Here is a 22,161-nt window from a genome sequence, read left to right as displayed (position 1 = left end):
CTTATTCATCCCTAAGGGAGAGAAAAATTTATCCTGATAGCTGGTGGGATAAGCTTGAAATTATAGTTAAATTTTAATCGATTTAAAGCTTACTTTAATTATACAATGTATTATGTCGCATACAAAAATTTTAATTATTTAATTTTAATTTATATTCATTAGTACTACTGCGTGTTTAACATTGATGCGGTGAATATTTGTTGCAATATTCGAGGAATATTCTGAAGGTCCATACAAATAAATGCTCTCCCTGAAGGCATTTTTTGAATAACTCTGAAATAAAATTTTTAATTAATTGAAAATTTTAATTTACTCTAATTTTTTAATGATACTTAAATTAATATACATCTCTGTCAATTTTTGCGATTTTTGTCATTAAATTATTATAAAAAAATTTTAATGAAAAGATTTTATAAAATTACAACTGCAAGTTTTTTAGAAATATTTTTTTTTTTATAATTAATTTATAACAAAAATAAAAAAAATTGTCAGATGTCTGCTGATTTCATTATTATAAATTATTAGATACACGGAAAGAACAAGATGACATTGGATAATATCCCAGATTATACTTAGTGATATCTGTGATGAAAAAAAATTTCAGATAGTAGCTAGAAAATCCATATTATACTCATTGTAATATGGATTATACTAGCTACTATCTGAAATTTTTTTTCACTCAGTATAATCTGGGGTGATATCCAGTGTCATCTTGTTCTTTCCGTGTACCTGACTATTTTTTTATTTTGTTTAAAAAATAAATTAGTATTAAAAAAAAAATTTTTGAAAAACTGGTCTTGTAATTTTTTGAAATTCTAATAAATGAAGTTTAAAAAAAATTTTTTAATAAATTTTTATTTAAAAAAAAAAAGTATAAATATTTTTGGATGCCTGTTAATTTTTTAGATTTTTATAAAAATTAAATTATTATATAAAAATTTGACGTTTATGATTTAAAAAAAAATTACAGGTGCAAGTTTTTTGATAATATTTTTTTTTGTAATTTATTTATAATAAAAATAAAAAAAAAATTGTCATGTCTGCTGATGTCCGTATTATAAATTATCAGATACCTGACTATTTTTTTATTTTGTTTAAAAAATAAATTAGTATTAAAAAAAATATTTTTGAAAAACTGGTCTTGTAATTTTTTGAAATTCTAATAAATGAAGTTTAAAAAAAATTTTTTAATAAATTTTTATTTAAAAAAAAAAGTATAAATATTTTTGGATGCCTGTTAATTTTTTAGATTTTTATAAAAATTAAATTATTATATTAAAAAATGTCCCGTTTATGATTTAAAAAAAATTACAAACGCAAGTTTTTTAAAAATATTTTTTTTTTATAATTTATTTATAATAAAAATAAAAAAAAGTTATCAGATGTCTGCTGACTTCAGAATTTTATTATTAATTCCAGTATCATAATTTTTTGTAATGATAAATTGATAAAAAATTATTTACCTTGTAGCTTGATCACCAAGTGACCCAATGAAGATAACGTACGCGTTTACTTCCGGGCAGGAGGTTAATAATTGACCTAACCGTTGAGGCGGAATTCCATAACGCTCGAGATTTGCATCAGAAAAAACAACAACAATGGATTCGTCGGCATTCTCTCGACTTATGCTTCTAATTGCGTGCTGAGTTGCTTCCAGCGTGTGATCACCCGACATACAGAATTGCGAATGGGCATGCATCATCTAGATGACAACAGATAAAGCATTACAGATTATTAATGACGAATTTGTACTCCCGTACCAATCGGAATTAAAATTACTGAATTTTTCCGTAACAGATAATATCTTGGAAACAATTTAAAAGAGATTAATTTGAAATTTTTTTATTTCTTAAATTATAGAAAAATAATAAAGGACGAAAAAAAGGTTGTAAAAAAAAGTATTAATTTATTAAAGAAAATTAAAAAATGCCATTAAAGGTTTACTGAAATGCTCGCTTGTTTTATCATCCGGTAACTTTTAATTGTCATAGCCATATTAAAATTTTATTAATAGTAAAAAAAAAAGTCGCACGTTGGAAATGAATAACGTTATTAAAAATTTAATTAAATTAACTTTATTATTCATCAACAATTAAATGAAATTTCCCCAGTAAATTTAAATCTAAAATCTCAACACTTTTAATTCTTTAATTTATTTTAATAAAATCGTTGTCTAATTAAAATTATAATTATATTGTTTCCTCTTATTAGCTAGCATGTTTTTTAAATAAATTTATTGATAAAATTGTAATTTATATTTATAATATTTCACGGTCATTTAATTTATTAAAAAAGTGAGAGGCGTCGTCTAAAAATAAGCTTGGTATATATAATCGTTATTATATACAACAATATTGTATTACAACTATACCTTTATAATTTCAAGTCGTTCTTTATTATTTGTTGGTGGTTGATTATGATCAACAAACAAAATATTGTGTGTATCACCGGAATGACCGACAATGTCATATTTAAACTTATCGTCGTAACCACTAAAAGCCTCCATTACCATAACGCAAGCTTCCAACTCACGGTCCAGCCGTCCGTCATATCCATTAAATCGGTACATAGAGCCAGAAACATCGACAACAAGTTTAAATCTCTTTGGTTTCAGTAGTGGTGCTCCTATTTCAGGTTCCTTTTCGGCTCTGCGACGGTAAATTGTTTTTTCGCCAGTTAAACCTTCGATCAATTTAGTATCGTCCAATTCACCAGACGTTTGATGTTTCAACCATTGACGTTCATTGCTTTTAGATTGAACACTACCCAATATTACTCTCAAAGTCTTTACTTGCTTTGTAACTGCATTGCTGAATTTTGAATATAACTCGTGATCGTATTCACTCATACGAATATCTTGTAAACGTTGTTTGAAGGCACGTACACCCATTTCTCTCGCGGCTTTTTTTACATGGTCTGGCACCGAATTTTTTTCTTCATCACTCAATTGATGGACTGTGTGACCTGCATCCAATCGATATGGTCCACCTTTACCTCCTAGACCTGCTGTATCTCTCCCTAAATAATTCAACAGAAATTCAAACATAAATAAGTGTTTTCTGTTTATTATTTATCTTATAACTCGATTTTTCCCAATGGTATACTTGCTCAAAAATAATCAATAGAAATAATTTTTTTTTGCTCATTTTATTTTACTATCAATTTTATATCTTCCAATTCAGTACTCATATAAAATGCATTTATGTAGGAAAAAATAAAATAAAACTACTAAGTTTTTTTAAAATAATAACCAGAATTAGAATTTTTGAAATTTGTCGTTGAATTATTTAATTTAAAAAAAAAAAATTGATTAATAAAAGAACATTTTAATATTTTTAACTATCACATTTAAAATAAAAAATTTTTTTTTTAATATCACTAATTGATAAAATAAAAAAATATAGTATACAAAGATATTTTAAAATTAAATATCGAGTCTACGAAAAAAATTAATAATTTATGCATGGCAATATAACGATATTGCCTTGTACATTTAATATATATGGGTGATTCTCTGTAAGGATGCTTTTTGCTGTCCCGGGCATGTTTTTATTAGAAAAATTGTTATTTTTTTACTAAAAAAAATTTATTACGAAAGTAAAAAAACATTTCTATTTGGAGCATTGAAAACTAAAATGAAATAAATTTTGGTTTTTTTGCTATAAATTCGTAAACCACCGAAATAACAATCCCCTGGGTTTTTCCATCTCCAAAATTGAAACTTTAAGATTAAATTTTAAGTTATTCGTCCATAATATATCATTTGGTATAAACGTAATTAGTTAACTAACAATCTTCTTCAATAAAAAGTACCTAAAATTAATTTGTTTCATTAAATTCCATAAAACCAAAGTTTGTCCAAAGCATTTTAAGAACAGTCCCCTGCCAGAAGTTCAAAGCCAAAAAAAAATCCAGCGTGTTATATTTCCTTTTGTAAGGTTTATAAGGACCTAACTAGCCTTGAGTTAATAACCATAGGGCTGTTAGCGCTTTATCGCCATTTTATTTAGTGTCAAAACACCGTTTGTGCTGAAAATATGTGTCTGGGCCACTTCAAAACTCAGTCTCCTGGCAACTATTTTTATTTATAATTTATTTATAAAATTGGATCCATAAGTCTTAATATTATTCTAATTAATATAAATATTCATTGAGAACTTGAAAAGTTGAATGCATTGAAATAGTTTGCTTGATTTTTCTCAATTTGATAAAAAAAAAACAGTCCCCTGTCATATAATATGGCAAAAGATACACAAATATCGAAAAAAAAAAATTTAATTGGCTGTGTATTTATTATCATTAAGCTGATAGTTTTGTAGCCCTTGTTAATTTTTTTTCTAATAAAATCAAAAATAATTTGGTCGGACAATTTTGTACAGATTTAAGACGTCCTTACAGAGAATCACCCATATTTATTAAGTTTGCTAATTTTTGTATGCATATGCTTCAAAAATTAGTTTACGTATTTATGTATTTAACAACATAATGGGAAAATTACAAAACGAAAACACGCTTTAATAAAATACAGAATTTTATAAAAATAAAAAAATCAAACTTTCGTAGACTAAACTCACAAAATTAACCATAAAACTATAAAATTTTATTGAAAATTTAATAAAATTTTTGTGATATTAATACACATTTGCGAAATTTTAATAAATAAAATGACATTTTTAATTACAACCATTTTTTTTATTTTTACACAGCCGAGTTTTTAAAATTACATGACGTCCATTTATCATTATTACCAATCATAATTCTCTTGGTTTAGAATCTTTTAAGACGAGAGTATTTGATTTTCTTATAAATCTCGAATAACAGTAAAATAGTGAGCTGGTAAAAATGATTATTTTAACATATGTAAAAACAGTATGTTCATTTGAGTATGATGGAAATTTTATATTTTAAGTTATGTATGTATTGGCTGTATTTATGTAAAGTATAACATTATGTATAAAATTTTTGCTATTCGGCTTCACGTCTTGGCATTTAAATCAAATAAATAAATAAAATAATTCATAAAAATATAAAAATATTTTAATAAATTTTTTACCAGACATACTATTAAAAAAGTATAATTATCGTCACGGAAATTTACTTCCAAAAGATTTAGGGGAATATCTGCTTCTTTTTTTTAACAGTGTAATACTAAAAATTAAAATTCAAAGCTTAGCTAGACTCATTTTGTATACTATTAATTTATGAATATTAAAAAAATTTTTCAGCACCCTATTCTATAAATATAATTATCCTTGCGCTTTTATTAACACTTAATAATAAAAAAATATTAAAAAAAAAAAACACACCTCCAGTACCACCAGCCCATGTATTACCACCCACATGTGGATCATTATTAGGGTCAACTTTCCCATGCTTCGGAGCATTGGTATCAAGTCCAGAGTGCCTGTCTTTAGTAAGTTGAAGATGTTCGCCATCAGATCCGATCATCTTACGCCATTCGAGTAGCGATTTTTCAATGTGAGCTGAAGAAGTTTCCCATAAACTCACGCAGCCTGTACAATCCACAGAAACAAGATTTTGATTTGAAGTGGCTGCAATGTAAACCGGAATACCTTCAGGGTACATCCATTCAAACGACGGTGGTACTCTGCTTGTCCTGTAAAAATTTTCAATTATTATTTCTCCTTTTCAACGACTTAATAATTACGTACATCGGAATCGGAAGATATCGAACTTTATGATCAACAACATCAACAACTTCTAGGTAATTAAAAATATTATGATTATGACCATCAACTGTAGCTTCTTTGGGAATTTTATCTGATGGTATAACTTTTATAATTTGGCTATCATTAACAATCGGAGAACTGCTGACTCTAACCCTTTGATTTCGCGGCCAAATGTAAACTTCATTAGTACTATAAAGTTCAGGCAATCCAACAACAACAGTTGCATAAGTGGAATCAGTAACAAAAAACCTGTTTGGTGATTCAATATCCTGATTTAATGCTTTGCTTAAATTTATTTTATTGAGTCCGCTTTGGCTTGCAGTTATGATAGTTCCCATGTTTATTGATTTACTGTCCCTTTCTACAACCCGTAAAATATTTGGACAGGGTAATGTATCAATAGACTTTTCAAGAATAAATAAATTTTTTGACGTATTGTGAATCAACCACTTTTGCGGTGAAACTATTGCAATTGATTCTATGTCCAAAGGCAGTGACATTGAAAATAAATTCATAGTCTTTAAATCCAATACGTCTATTTTATTTCCATTGGGAGTGTACAAGATAGCTTGATTATTTGATGATATCAATTCATTTTTTAATTTCCACTTAGTTGCTTGATTTCTGAATGCTCCTGATAGTCGATTACTGGCATCTTTGAAAAATGATGACAGTTTTACGGATTTTGCACTTCCGTTATCAACATCAATGACAACCAAAGTATTGGACTGCATCATGAAAAAATAGGTATATATTTAAGAAATAGTTAATAAATTATGAGTTACAATTTATGAGAAATAAAAAAATTTTCTTTCAAGGGTGCAATCTAGTTCTAAAAATAAACAATGAAATATTTAGTGAAAGTTTACGTATTAAGCTAGTATCTACTTTAATAATTCCTCTCTTTGATTATTGTTGTGCGGCGTATACGAATATGTCAAACAAATTATTATTAAAGATGCAGCGTAAATTGAATTCATGTGTTAGATTTATCTATAAAGTACCAAAATATGAACATGTTACTCCATATTTCAAAAAGTTAGGTTGGCTAAAGCTTGCAGCGAGAAGAGACTATTTCATTGCTTGTCTGTTTTATAAGGAAATTCGACTAAATTATCGGCAGCTATTCGGCTCAAAACTAGACTTTTTGCCTGTAGCACTGCGTAGAGGTGATGTCCGACAAGACTATCTTCGTATACTGCAGGCTAATTGTGTCATGTATGATAATTCATTCTTAATTCATGGCATACGTATCTGGAATGCACTGCCAGCTAAGACTGTGGCTGTAGATAATTTGGTTGAATTTAAAAATGCTTGCTTCAATCACTTTTTTGAACATGGCAATTAACAATTGCAATCTTTATTTTAGATCGTATTTAAATATTTTTTCTTGTAGAATTATTATGACTTTAAATTAAGTTATTTGTTTGTATTAAATAATTTATTTGGATTTTATAATATTTGAAATTAAATCTAATTGTAAACCTTTAATTAGTTAAGTAATCTTGTAACCTATGTAAACCAATGTAATTTAAATATTGATGGCTTTGAGGGAGCTTAGGTTCCAGAGCCAAATAAATTTTTTATCTATCTATCTATCTAGTTCGTCGGCTAAGAAAATAGGCTATTTTTCGGAATTTGCAAAAATATACATTTTTTTCAGTTATTAAGTAGATTTCTTTAGAAATCTATCTATTGTAGCAGGTCTCATGTCGTAATTTTAAGAAAATTTCTTCATAATATGATTCATTTCATCGAGTAATGTCATCGAAAAATGGCATTGGCTCAAAAGTTTATATATGTATATATGTGATATAACACGCCATGTCAGCAGGATTGCGCCCACAGTTCTCAACCGATCTTTATGAAATTTTGTGGGCTCATTCTGTGAATCAATACCAAGCTCAAGTTCGAAGATGAGCAAAATCGGCCGATTAGTTTACGAGTTGTAGGTGTTTGAAAATTTTTTTCCTTCTCAAAAAATTTTGAATTTCGTATATTTTGGGAAAATAATTTTCCAGATGTAAGAGATAGATAAAATCTATCAAATTTATCTTAAACTTCATTTAATTACCTTCGATTTAAACTATCATTTATCTAGTTTTGATGATTTTTTTAAATAACTCCGTGATTTTTAAAATTTTCAAAAATTTTTCAATAAACGTAAGGTAAAGACCCCATTCGGCCCTTTTTCTTCAAATAATTTTTAAGCCGTAAAAGATAGCTTAAATCTATCAAATTTTCTTTAAAATTCACATAATTATCTTCAATTCAAGCTATTATTCGTCATCTTTTGATACTTTTTTCAATTCATTTCATAGTTGAGAAAATTAAAAAAAAAATAATTTTTAACTTTATCGTCAAATAACATTCATATATTACAATTCCTATTTTCTAAAAAGTGTTTTTGTCAATATTCAAACAAGAAATCTACCTATCCACGTCAGGTGTGTCCGAATGGCGCTTTTTTAACACAAAATTCGTATTCAAACGGAACGCTATAATTTGAAGGCAGGTTGGCCCCAACAAAGGTTTATCCGAAACAAAAAAACGGAAGTGTTTTAGATTCGGTATGACAATGGCTACAGAATAAACTATCAATATTGATTTTTAACAATTGTTGTTAATTTAAAGTAACAAAAACCAAAAAAATTGAAAAAAAAATTTTTTTTGCTGTCATATTTATAATAAAAAATAAAATAGTAAAAATCAATATTTTAACATGATAATAATCTGTTTTGTATTTATGTGTAGAGTAAGCGGTTAAAATTTCAGAAAAATCGGCACACGGGCTCCGGAGAAATTTTGTTAGCCATCCGTGAAAGCATAGTTTTGAGAAAAACGCGTTTAAAGTTTTTTAAAATAAAAATCTTACCAAAATTTAATCTGCGAGCCGTCGCCCGAAACAGTTACCACGTACCCAGGAATTTTTAGATACATATTTGTTCGAAAAATGTAAAAAAAAGGCCATTCGGCAGCTGAAATGGAAGTAGATTTCTCAAATAATTCTAAAACGGCTGCAACAGTAAAACTGTTTCCTTGAACGAACTCTAAAATGAGTATTATTGAGGCTATTACTACTTCTAGAGAGTGAAAATTAAAGCTTAATAATAGAGCTTTACGATGCAATTTACCGAATTTGAATATCTTGTCTAGTTCAATAATCACACCGAATTGAAGTGGTAAAAACATCAATTTTTACGATTTTCAAAGTTTCAAAATCCTGTCATTTTCAAACTACTCGCCTGATTATGCTCATTTTCGAACTTAACCTTGGTCTTTATCGATAGATAAATCACGTTGAGTTTGAGAAGAATCGGTTAGAAATTGAAAACGCTATCGTGCTGACAAGCCGCGAACAAACGATATTTTCTGACTCAGTTTGTCGAGCTGAGTCAGAAAATGGCTAAATTTTTTAAAAGTTGCACCATGAGGACGGCTGCAATGGTTAAATTTTTGTGAAATCTACTAAAAATGAAAGTTTTGAAGGTGACCAACTAGACTACACCCTTAATTCAAATATTTTCCTTTGAAAGAACTTTTTATCGCTCACAAAGTCGTACGTAGTTATTGATTACTACTACTTACCGATTCTTCGTGAATCCATAATTTTCCCGAGTTATCAGGAGTAATACTAAGCCGCGGTTGATAAATTTTATCAAAGCTTACAAAACTGCTCAGTAAAATTTGATCAACTTGTTTGGAAATCAGTGTCATTGTCGAAATACATAGAGGGTTCATCGTCAACACATGAATCCTATCGTCGATTCCATCATTTTTGGGGCTTTTCGTCACTGCTAAACCAATCACATACTCATTTTCACCATGTGGAATGGTCCAGTAACTCTGCATTTCAGTAAACCATGCCGATCTAGTCTCAACACGATCTAAATAATCTATTTTGCGTTCAGGATAGAATGGCGAGCTTAATTTAACAAATTGTTCCTGCACATGTATTAGAATTTTTTCTTGTGATATGTTCCAACTGCCTCCAAACTTTACATCAGGTAAAGGAAATCTGTAAATGATCGAACAAAATTTTTAAGTAAAAATCTTTATTTATTGTTAAGCTTTTTTGTTACATGTGTAATTAAAATTAACATTACAGTCGTTGCTTACTCTTTTGCCAATGCAATATTATTCACATCAGTACCAATAGGAATGCCATTTTTGTGTAAAATCTTTACTAAAGTATCAAATACTTCGGCTGAGTAACGGTCAAAGTCAAAAACATTTCGCACGACACTCGACAATGGTTCTTTTTGAAATTTCTTAAATTGAGGAAAAAAATTTTATGAAACTTCTGTTAATTAAAACAAAATTAAAATAAATGTCTTACCTGCAAATGCTTTACAATATTTACAACTTCTCTAGTTGAATAAGGATACGCCACTAAGCCTTGATCTGACATATTTCTTAACTCTCCAAAAGTTCGAACAAGTTTTTCAATAATTTTATCATCAACATCTGGGCCATACTGTTTCAATAATGATATTTCGTCATTGAAACTAGGATTATCAACGGAATGCGTCGCAAATAAATCACCTAACACACCGAAAAAGTCATTTCCCAAAAATGGAAAGCCAGGTCGATTGGCCAAAACTATCATTCTGAAATCCGGGTGTACAACTATAGTATTTGGATCATTGCTACTAGATGTAGAAATTCGTCTTCCGTCTGAAAGAATCATTTCACCGTTTTCCGCAAGAGTCTGTAAATAAAATATTTAATTAAAAATATAATTATTAAATTTAGCAACCTTGCAGTCACTATGTGACTGCCGTGACTTGTGAACTATAAATAAACAAAATTTTAGTTTATTAAATAATGACTTTTGTTAAATTGTATTATGCTTTTTTAATTACCAACGTTTTTAAAGATATAAGCTCATCCCGATGTTAAACTCATCAAGAGCTTTCATTTGAGTACCCACATGCATTTTTATATATTTTTCATATCTATCTATTCTAAGGGTGTGCTAATAGTGTTCGAATCGAATCGAATCGAATAGTACTATTCGATTCGAAATTCGAATCGAATATTCGAATATTCGAATAGTTCGAATAATTCGAATGTTTCAAATAATTCAAACAGTCGTTTTCTGTCGATAAACTAACTAATTTTTGTGTAAAAATTAATTCGTTTTATTTTATTTGACTAAATGGAGTCTTCATAATTATTTGATAGTAAAATCTGCTTATTATTTTTGTAACAAATACTTTTTGGTGTATTCGGACCCCCTACTTTGGGGCACCTCGCCATTTTGACATTTCTCCGGGAAAATTCGATTTTCTTTTAAATGAGATCTACGACACGATGGTTCAAACATTGAAAAAGTGTAAAGGTAGTAATGAAAAGCGACAACAATGAAAACGTCGCATAAGCTTTTTAATAAAAGATTTTATAGATATTATATTTATCATATTTGTGAAATATATAAAATATATAAAAGATTAGTGTAGGTATTCGAATGAAGAGTCTCGATAAGTGTAACATCAAGATGAGCTTATATAATTAAAAATATCATCAGTGGACAAAATAAAACGTCATTTCTTCGTTATTGACATTTTTCAAGATATAAGCTAATCTTAATATTACGCTCATCGAGACCTTTTATTAAAATATGCACACGATTTTTTTCATATATTTTATATACCTATATGATATTTCTCATATTTGTAGAATAATAAAATATATAAAAAATTAGTGTGGGCTATATAAATATTACTATAGTGTAATATAGCTATAGGCTTAATTTATTCAAGTTAAGAGAAAAATAAATGAATTTAAATAATTTTAGCTAGAAATAAAGCTATATAATTTTCAAATGTAGTCTATATTTACACTACTTCAATGTCTGATCGATCGGGTCCGTAGATCTCATTTTTTAAAAAATCGAATTTTCCCGGAAAAATGTCAAAATGGCGAGGTGTCCCGAGGCGGGGAGTCCAAATACACAAAGAGATATATATTATAAATAATAAGCAGACTTTCCCAAGTTGAAAAAATTAACTTGAATGAACTTAACTGCTATACTAAAACAATTGATTTAAGCTCATGTAAGTTCATTTTTTCGACTCGGGTTACTATCGAATAATTATGAAGACTTCATTTAGTCAAATAAAATGAATTAATTTTTACACAAAAATTATTCAGTTTATCAACAGAAAACGGCTGTTTGAATTATTTGAACTCTTCGAACAATTCGAATTATTCGGACTATTCGAATTATTCGAACTATTCGGATTATTCGAATTATTCGAACTATTAGAATTATTCGAATATTCGATTCGAATTCGAGGCGAATAATTCGTAAACTCGAATATTCGCACACCTCTAATCTATACTAATAAATGGAGAGCCGGTTTTTTTGTCCGGTTATACTGCGAAAACTACTAAACCGATCGGAATAGTACTTATTATACCATAAGATGCAGCGTGTTTTGGAGAAGGTTTTAGTATATGATAGTATGTTGGTAATTACTTATCCGGAACCTATATTTTTTTGACTTAGAAGTAATGAATTTTTATTGTAACTAAATTTATTCTACTCGATTGTCATTTGTTTAAAATAAATTTTTTAATTCTATTGATTATGTTTATATACTAGACAGATTTTTTCACTTATGAGACCTGCAATTTCTTTAACTGAAACTTTCAATACTCATTACAAATTTTTTTTTTTCATATCAATTATTATTCATTTTTGTAAGAAAGACACGGGAATGTTATAATGATTGCACATTGAAAGTTACAATGAATATTAGCTAGAATAATTACATGGATAAAAGGTACATGCCAATTCGATAGAATTGAGAATCTGTGCCAGTCAAAACAATACTCTAATTAAATTTCAAGTCTAGATCTAAAAATGCAATTCTATAAAACGCCCAGCGGAGCGGGCGAGTAACAGCTAGTATACATATATATATATATATATATATATATATATATATATATATATATATATATATATATATATATATATATATATATATATGAAAAAATTGATGTGGGTATTTAAATGAAAGATCTTGATGAGTGTAACATCGGGATGAGCTTATATCTTTAAAAATGTCAATAGATCACAAGATACACCGTCATTTCTTATTTGTGTATCTAGAGATAGAGTATTTTAGAATGCAGCTTAAATACTTATCATAATAAAGTGACTATTGGTGAGAAGGATATGAAACCTTGAAAAGGCACAAATCCAAGTCAAGACCTTTTCAACGATATCAAATTTAACCATAAAAACCCATTTTATCATATAAATACACTGGCCACAAAATTTTGCTTATTCTCTTAATAATATAAATTATTAATTAAAATATATATAAAATTTGTTCGGTAAATAATTAAAGCATACCTTCAATATACATGTTACGTGAGTAGGAGCTTTGTCAGCTTCATCAATTAGTAAAACGTGACCCAATTTAACAGCTTGCACCAAAGGAGAGTCTTCATAAACAACGACCCCATCTCTAATAATTGTTTGTAGTGTTAATGTTTGAACTGTTGTATCACGATGTAATTGAATATATTCACGTGGACGATTCATTAGCTGAAGCAATCTATCGACTATTTTATTTTTACCAACTCCCTGATTTCCAACCAGCAAAATATTTTCGCCAAGTAAAAAATCTTGTAATAAATTTTCTAATAATTTTAAATGTTGAGGTACATCGTAAAATAATATATTTGGTACTTTTGTCAACGCTTTTGTTTTATAACGATCCACTGTTGTTTTTCCAATAGTCAAAGTGTTATCATCGACGATACACTTGATTGATTCTTCAACATTGCTTTTTACTGGATTAATACCAAGTTGTTTCATGCAGTCGATAAGTGCTTGTTTTGACACTGCTGGCAAAAACCGCGCAAGACATGCTTTCTGAACGGTTTCGTAAACATTATCACTAGGGTACTTAGACATTCTTGCTGCTATTCTTAATAATTGTCGTGTGCTCAAGGAACCTGCTAAAGACTGTAAAGTTGAATCTTTGGAGGATCTCAAGGTGTGAGCTAATTCAATTATTTTCAGCATGGATGAACTGGGTTCTCCGTACTGAAAAATATTTTTAAAAAATTATTAATTTAAATTACTATAAATATACATTTTTTTTCTTTCCAAATAAATCCTATTACAAGATACCTTTGTTTTAATAATGTGAATTTCCTCTGATTTTTGTAGAGGCCTAATTTCATGAAAATGAAACAAACTCAGTAGTTCAGAATTAAGCCAATGATTAAAAGTATTAACATCGGGTGGTTCAGCCATAGCTATGATTCTAAACGAAGGATTTATCCTAAAAATTCCAGAAGCTGTCAGCTGCTGATCTGTTTTTTCATATTTCAATTTTATCTCATCATAGCGTTCAGATCCAATCAACCTTTTTCCGTCGTGTAATTGAATTTCTCGATCACAAATAAGTCTATGCAATACTGCCAATATACTGGGATGTACACGGTGAATTCCATCCAGAACAGCTAGCTTACCGTCTAATGCTGCTGAAATAAGAGGAGAATTTTTCCAAATAGTATCACCGTTTGGCTTCGTAGAACGTTGTTGTATCAGATCTCGTGATGTCATATCCTAAGTAAGTAAATTAAAACAATTGATAAGTAATAAAAGTAACATAAAAAGTTTGAAAAATCCAAAAGTGCAAGCCTCATGGTCTCATTTTTTACAATAGAATTGATTAAAATAAAATATAAAAAACAAAATAAGGTAAAAGACCCAGTTATTGACACTGGCCTAGTTATTGACACTTTCAATTTTATTTTAATTTAAAAAAATAAATCATCTCTAATGAATTAATAAATATAATTTTTGAATTATAAATTTCAAAATAATTGTTTTTTTGAGAACATTTTATTTTTTTAATTAGAATAAAGTTGTAAGTGTCAAACAACTAGTCCAGTGTCAATAACTGGGTCTTTTAACTTATTAAAAAACAGAAAACTCTGCTATGGTTTAGTGGCGCTATAATTCTAAAGTGAGGAAAAAAAATACTATAATAAAATGTATAGATAGATATACAAAAAGATACACAGTCATATATTAGTTTTTTATAAATAATAATTTAACAACTGTGAATTGAACGCTCATATTAATTGATAAAGTCCGTCGTGTGTTACTTTAGATAGTAAAAAAAAATTATTCCGGTACTATCATTTTTTTTTTCGACCAATTTCCCTGCCACATACACTAATCCATAAACACAGACACACGGACGTCCAGAAAAAATTATTTTTAATGTAATTATTTACTATAATTTTTATTGAAACATATTTTATGTGCCTGACAAATTATTTGACTTGATATTAGTACACTCAGATTAACCTGTAAGTGCGATATAAATAAAAAAAAATCAATTTCAGTTTCAAGAAAACTGCTTTTTTTGAAACGTCGAGAGTAGAGCACTACCTCAACGGTTCGCTTATGAGGCGTGCAATATATTTTTTTTAATTTTGAAATCAATAATTTTACCTGATAGAGGACAATAGGTTCTATTCCATATCCTAAATCATGCGACAGTTTATCAACAAGTACAGATTTCCCACAACCCTTCGGGCCAATTATACAGTAGTCGGAAGATACATGAGATAATATCATATTTGTTAGTAAGTTGTTTTGATAGGACGTCGGTATGTAAAACGAATCAGAATGTGGCTTATTTTCATGACCACTTGGAACCTAAAAATGAAAGATAATTATCTCAAAGCTGTTATAATACTTATATTTAATTTAAGTTTCTGTTATGATGTCTTGTTAATTATAAACTTTTACATTGTAAAAAAAAAACTATTTGTTTAAAATTAAAAATTTTAACTAGATAAGTTTTAAAACTAACAATTAAAAAGTATTAAACCAAAAATATTACAATTTGTAATTAAGATTAACTTAATAAGAATTTTAATAATTAAAATACTGCAGTGTATTAGAAAGAATTTAAATAACTAAATTTGCTTTATTTCTTTTTATAAAACTTTTTTTTTAAAAAAGAAAGAAATTGTTTTTAGCACTTACATTTAATGTTACTTGACAATTATTTTTATTCAATTTAACCAAGCAAGAATCATTTATTTTTTCAATTTCCGATATTTTATCACTGGAGGTGTTGTTTAAATGGTTATTTTTATCTATAACTCCAAAAGTAGTGAGAATATGTTCCACAGCATCTCTTCCTTCTTTTCCCAAAAACAAATTATACGGATAAAATGTATAAAATACGTCAAATACCGACAGACTTGGACACTTATCCTGTAAAATAAACCATACTGATATTAATAAAAAATATCAATACTTATTATTGATAATTATATTAAAATAGTGAAATTCAAAGTATCCAAGTCCTATTTCTAGGCCCTAAGGGATGAAATAAAAAATAAAATAAAATTATTAATAATTTTTTCTACTTACTAAAATTGAAGCAATGCTTAATAAATTACTTAATGGAAAATCCGGAAGACCTAAAGTTACAGCTTCTGTAGTTGTAAACGCGTGGCAGCAAGATAAAAGTTGTGATAATTTTCCTGTATCATAATGGGGCGCCAAATTCTTCAGAGTATCCAGTTGTTCCTGTAAAATAAGAAATTATATGAAAACTAGTTTATTAATTTTAATTTATCCTTTAACTTAGTAGCATAGAAATCAAATCTAAACTACATGCACGGAATGCTCTTCATCCAATTCCCTTCAACATACCACTTTAAAGTAATTAACAAAGGTTTTACTACTGTGAAGTACGTGACTAAGTACTGGACGGCACGAAATCTCTGAATTATACTGGGAGATTTGCATCAGCAACTTTAAAATTGGGCTACCGCTCTACTCGCAATATCAAACACTTAATCTCTGGAATGATTGCACTTTAGTAGGATTAAATGCTCTTGAAATCTATCAATTTTATTAAATTTAGTGCAGTTTCATATTATTTTTTATTTTTCCTATTTTGGATTCCAATTACATTCACAGAGTACATTAAACTCTAAAGCTGCTCTGTATTTATATTCCAGTTAATAAATTTAAGAGAATATATCTTTGCTGTAATTAAATAAAAGTCCCGGTATTTTAAAAATTTAATTAAATAGACGTTAAATAAAACCGAGGTATATAGATCATGCGTTTTTCTTCTTTTTAGTGTTCATACACGCGATTTTATACGAAAGAATTTTAAAATAGCATTGACACGCTATAAATTCCTTTGAAATCGCCTAAAAGTCTATCTTATTGACCTGATAATGATGACTAGGCTCTTGCTATTGAAATCGTTTAACTTTAGGCGATATTTCAACAAAACTAATTTTAACTTTTGCTATTCTTGGAATAAATTTATTGTATCCTAGAATGATAACAAATTTCAATTTCTGAAACATCATTAAAAAAAATAATCTGATGAAGAAAACATTCTATTTTATAAAAATATAATTTTTTAACGGATTTTCAATCTGCTTATTATTCTGGTCATTCTGGTTTGTATCTTTCAACAAATATTTTTTTTTTACATTTTTTGAAAGTACATATATCTAAAAGTGTTGAGTTAAAATTTCTAAGTAATCGGACCACCGTAACTATATTATTTTACGGCTTTTATGTAGATGTTCAAGTGGAAGAAAATCAAATTTTTAAAAAGCTAAAGGGATTTTGTATAGTGCCGACATCGCTGATAGACTTCAGCTAAGTTTTTTTTTTTTTTTTTTTTTTTTTCCAATCAAAAAAAACTTTAAACATGTTTATCTTAGAACTATATTTTTCTGGTTTACGTACATAATATCCCCGGAACCATTATCCCGAATTTAATTAAATTTAAATCATTTATTCTACATAGTAGTAGCTATTGCATCAGTTACAATCAAATCAAAATTTTGATTTTTACTATTTTTTTAGGACTAAAAACTGTGAAAAAAAAGTCTCATTTTTCAGTTTTTTTAAATGTCCGCAATTTTATTATTTATCAATAAATATTAATCACCGTAGCTGATGCAATAATTGCTTATATATTGAAGGTAAATAATTTTGGTTTTTGTGTTTTAGATGAGCCGTTATCAACACGGAAAAAAGAAAACTCGAAAAATTACAGTATATATAATGCAACGTGGCGCTTCGTGATGAAAACTGGAAAAATTACAGTTTCAGATTATAATTATTACAGATTTTATCAGAATTCCATTGTAGAATGTAATATTTACATTGAAAGCTCTGAAAATTAAATTAAAAAATTGAATTTAGAAAAATGTTATTTCAAACTGTCATTTTTCTAGTTTTGATTACGGCGGGACCGATTTTACATTTTATACTGTAATTATTCCTGTTTTCTTTTTTCCGTGAAGTTATCGTGTACGTCAGCGACATACCAACTTTTGTAGGAGAGTATATGTTTTGAGCTGAATAAATTTCATATCAATATCTATAGCAGTTTCTGTGTAAATAATCATGAATATTGGCTTTTTTTCGAGCGCGGGAACCAGAATACCCTCTTAATGAAAGTAATTAAAAAAATTAAACAGAATTTGGTAAAAGATCTTATTGCATGTAGACCCGCATTTTAGAAATACGTCGCAAACCACAGTTAACATACTCTCATTACCTCCTGAAATTACAAAGCTGGCGCTACCTCGCACGATCACAGTAATGGAATGCTACTTGTTCACGTGATATTATTTAAACGTTATGGGTTTATTCACCGATAAATAGAGTCTCACCTTTTATATTTTATTTATCATCAATATTCATATACGATCAAGTGTAAACAAATTAAAGTTATTCGATACAGACAATTTTTTCAGTTTACCAAATTTAAAATAAATTATTTGTTACACAAAAGCATAAATAATATGAATGCAATATTTTTATTGTTCAAATTATTATTTATATACTATTAATATTAAATTATTTCAGGCTTTGAATCTTCATTACTTAAACAATCTTGGGAAGACATGTCTTCTTCACTAGAACTGATATCAGGCATAAAAATATGTAACTGAGGACGACCATAAGATGACCACATTGATTTGTTAGTTTGAAGAATTATATCCGATTCTATTTTTTTCTCCTTATTACTCTTCTGTTTGTCTTCTTCGGGAAGATAATTTATTTCACTTTCAGTTTCATTTTCATAAGCTTTATTAACATGATTGTCGTAGTCATATTTCTTTTGGTGTGAAGTTAGTTTGTAGTTATCGGTAGCAGCAAACTTTTTAAAAGATAAAACTGACGAGTTGTGTTTTTTTATTATACCCAAGTCTTTTGATTTTACAACAGAAGAACGATCACTTGTATTCAATCGAAGATTATTATCTTTATTTTTATAATTTTTTACCATACCGGCCATGTCCATCCACTGAATAACCCGATCGGATAAAAGGTTGGAGCTTGATATTATTTCTTGTGATCTTGTATTTTCATCGCAATCATCCGAAAATGATATTGCTCGAATAATTTCACTACTTGTATTTTTATTATCATTTTCCAGCACACTCAATTTACCGACTGAACTTTCTCGTGACAACACTCGCTTACATGCATTGTGATGATAACCGGTATTGTGTTTAATTTCTTCAACACTATTACTGTTATTAATATTATTTTTAGAAATTTTTAGAAGCAGCGGGTCCAACAAGTTTCTTGGCTCATCTAGAGATCGGCTGATGGGTGGCGCAGATTGTCTTCGAATTATTTTAGTAATTGTACGATCATTTTCAATTTTTTTACAAGCCACCACTCGAAACTCAATGAAGTAGTTATCGAATTTTTCTAAACGATTAAATCTCTCTTTATTGACATACTTTCTGGCGTAAGTTTTTGAATCAGCGTCAGATGAAGACGTTTGAGGCCGTTGACGATTTTTAACGTCAAAAAGTGGATCATCCGGAGTAAGTATTGCGTGTCGTATACCATTTACCCAAACAGTTCTTACTGAAATCGGACGTTCCGATGAAGACCATATTGCCGGCATTGCTTTTATTTCTTAAAGTTTTATTTTTAAATTATTATCATTTTATAAAGTAATTTTTTCATTGCTATCAAGAAATTTCTAACTCAGTATGCACACGATATTATATCAGTATTATTTGCATGATAAATTTTTGAATAAACTCAAAAGAAATATTAATATTAACTTTTATTATTGAAGTTTTTTCATGCCGAAAATCGAAGAGTTAATGTATAATATCAGCGAAATAACGGAACTCGAGAAATAAATTATTGATATCGGTAAGTAGATAAGTAGATAACTATCTTTAAAAAAGTATCAATAAGTAATAATATCCATAATTTTTTTTCAACATTAGTGACAATAGTTCTTATTCAACGAAATTCGGCATATCGACTATTGTCGTACAGCAGGACAGTAAAAGTATCTACCATTTGAAACACGCGATTCAGACTGTGCTACGTCTGTGATCATCGCGCAGCCACGGCATCGGTTTATATACCCTCGACAATGCTGAAACAATCACGGAGGGGATGATGTTTTAAGTACACAAGCTTACATGTGACCCCTACTGGATTCCCTCAGACCCATGGAAGTAATGACACGTCACGACAGTCAAATAAATCATAAAAATTTTTCCAACAGGTACACATACTTTATTTCTTCTCCGTAATTATTAATCCATATTGTATGCGGTTAAATTATTTTTTATTTTTTTTTAAATAGGTATTATTCTGTGAGAATAAAAGAAATTCAATACTCATTCGAGCTATGCGAAGTCATGTGACATTTTAAACTACAAATAAAATAGTCTTAGTAAAACTATTTCAGAGAAAATTCAAGCTGAATGTCGCGTGCAGGCCTAGGGTGTAAAAAAAAATATTGCTATGCTAATATTTATAAAAAAAAAAAAAAAAAAAAAAAAACGATGAAATCATAGCATAAAATCTAAAAAAATAAAATAAAAACTTTAGCAATATATTTTAACTAAAAGTTAATTTACAAAAGTTTTTTGATTAAGGAAGCTATTAATTTTGTGGGTGAACAATGCAATGAATTCAAGAGTTTTTTTTATAAAGTATATTCGATTAATCTTAAAAATTATAAAATAGTTGTATATTATTCTTGTGAGAATTGTAATCGAATAAATTAAACTCTCTCAAAAAAAAAAAAAAAATTAAAAAAAACTTACTTTGAAAGTCGGGGGAGCAATATGCCTGGCTTGGAACCTTGATCTGAGAGGAGGATCTAAGGGATGACCGTGATAACGTAATGATGGTAAGCCAAGAGCTATCACACGAAAATCTTCACTAACACGAACGAGTTTCCATCCATCAAGTTCTTCTTGACTATGATCCTAAAAATAAAAAAAAGTTATCAGATATGTATTGTTATGTTTGTATTGATGAGTTAAATATTTCACCTCCAACAGTTTATCATATCTAGTTGATGAAATAAGAAACCGACCGTCTTCAAGATGCATCTCTCGATTCTCCAATAAATTATTTAAAACAGGCAAAACATTTCTTTCAGCTTTTTCTACGCCTTCAAGAATAAGAATTCTACCGTGCGTTGCAGCTCGAACTGCACTTTGGTCATGATAAATAGCCGTACCATCGGTTATTTCTCTTCGTTGTTTCAAGTCAGTCTCCGTTGTATCTCGAGATAAAGCTATAAATTCAACCTCTCGCTCTGTAAGCTCAAGGTACGATAAAGCTAAATTTCTTCGTCGGGGACCCGGTCCACCCATTAAAAAAATATCTTGGCCGAGAATATCTTTTTGCATTATCCATCGCAAATTTTTTAATACTTCTTGACTTGGATTTTTAATCACTGTGTAATAAAAAAAATTATTATTTAATTTTTTTATGAAAAAAAAAATGGATAAAATACTTACAATATTTCTGAGGAATATATTCTGGATTTTTTGCAGGTTTTATTTTTTTTGAAACGTCATTTATAGTTACGTTGACACTGTCTGAAATTAATGAAAAAATAAATTAAAAATAATTAGAATATCAAACAAATAACAACAAAAACAAAAAACAAACTAAATAATTTTTAACTACTTGTTTGAAAATAAAAGTAAAAAAAATTTACCTGATTTACGTGCTGTCAAAAAATAAAAATTAATGTTTTTCGAATTTTTTAAAATTCTATTAACAATGTTAAGTCGATTTGATTCTATTAATAACATTTCATTAAATAATAACAAAATAAATAATTTATATTTTTTCAACACAACAGTCTTTAAAAATAATAAACTCAAAATATAACCTTATAAAAAAATATATGCAAAAACTATCAACATTATTTATTATTACAGAAAAAATAAATGTAAAACACAAAATAATATAACAACAATAATTTTGTCATTTATTGATGACTTACATCATAAATAAAAAGTTCAAAGTATCATAGTAAAAAAAAGTAAATACACAGTAAGGTTGTGATTCACTAGTATACATATGTTTACATATAGTATACACATGTTTTGATTATGGGAGATCGAGAGTTCGTATAGCATGAGGTCG

General features: G+C 28.3%; 1 protein-coding gene across 1 annotated transcript; it reads right to left on the bottom strand.

Annotated features, from left to right (window-relative positions):
- Positions 1 to 147: 147 nt before the first annotated feature.
- On the bottom strand, positions 148 to 21,892 carry LOC123259717 (von Willebrand factor A domain-containing protein 8). Its single transcript, XM_044720377.1, has 17 exons — positions 21,728 to 21,892; positions 21,525 to 21,605; positions 21,051 to 21,460; positions 20,820 to 20,984; positions 16,117 to 16,275; positions 15,724 to 15,957; positions 15,184 to 15,390; positions 13,846 to 14,286; positions 13,060 to 13,758; positions 10,030 to 10,401; positions 9,810 to 9,961; positions 9,279 to 9,708; positions 5,673 to 6,418; positions 5,307 to 5,617; positions 2,372 to 3,018; positions 1,464 to 1,702; positions 148 to 273 (listed from the first exon to the last, which is right to left on the bottom strand). Exons 1-17 carry the CDS (start codon positions 21,822 to 21,824, stop codon positions 165 to 167), a joined length of 5,499 nt encoding a protein of 1,832 aa, XP_044576312.1. The 5' UTR covers positions 21,825 to 21,892; the 3' UTR covers positions 148 to 164.
- Between the last annotated feature and the right edge of the window lie 269 nt (positions 21,893 to 22,161).

This window comes from Cotesia glomerata, linkage group LG2 (genome assembly GCF_020080835.1).
Source record: "Cotesia glomerata isolate CgM1 linkage group LG2, MPM_Cglom_v2.3, whole genome shotgun sequence".
Lineage (NCBI taxonomy): Eukaryota > Metazoa > Arthropoda > Insecta > Hymenoptera > Braconidae > Cotesia > Cotesia glomerata.
Note: the sequence above shows the minus strand (reverse complement) of the source record. Positions and strands in the feature narration are given on the sequence as shown.

Bases quoted from the DNA above. Each gene is read 5' to 3' on its own strand.
- LOC123259717 (XM_044720377.1), bottom strand. From the start codon at position 21,824: ATGTTATTAATAGAATCAAATCGACTTAACATTGTTAATAGAATTTTA. The intron at 16,276-20,819 runs GTAAGTTTTTTT...CTTATTTTACAG, and splicing joins TTGCTCCCCCGACTTTCAAA to GAACAACTGGATACTCTGAA. The intron at 15,958-16,116 runs GTAAGTAGAAAA...TTTATTTTACAG, and splicing joins TAAGCATTGCTTCAATTTTA to GATAAGTGTCCAAGTCTGTC.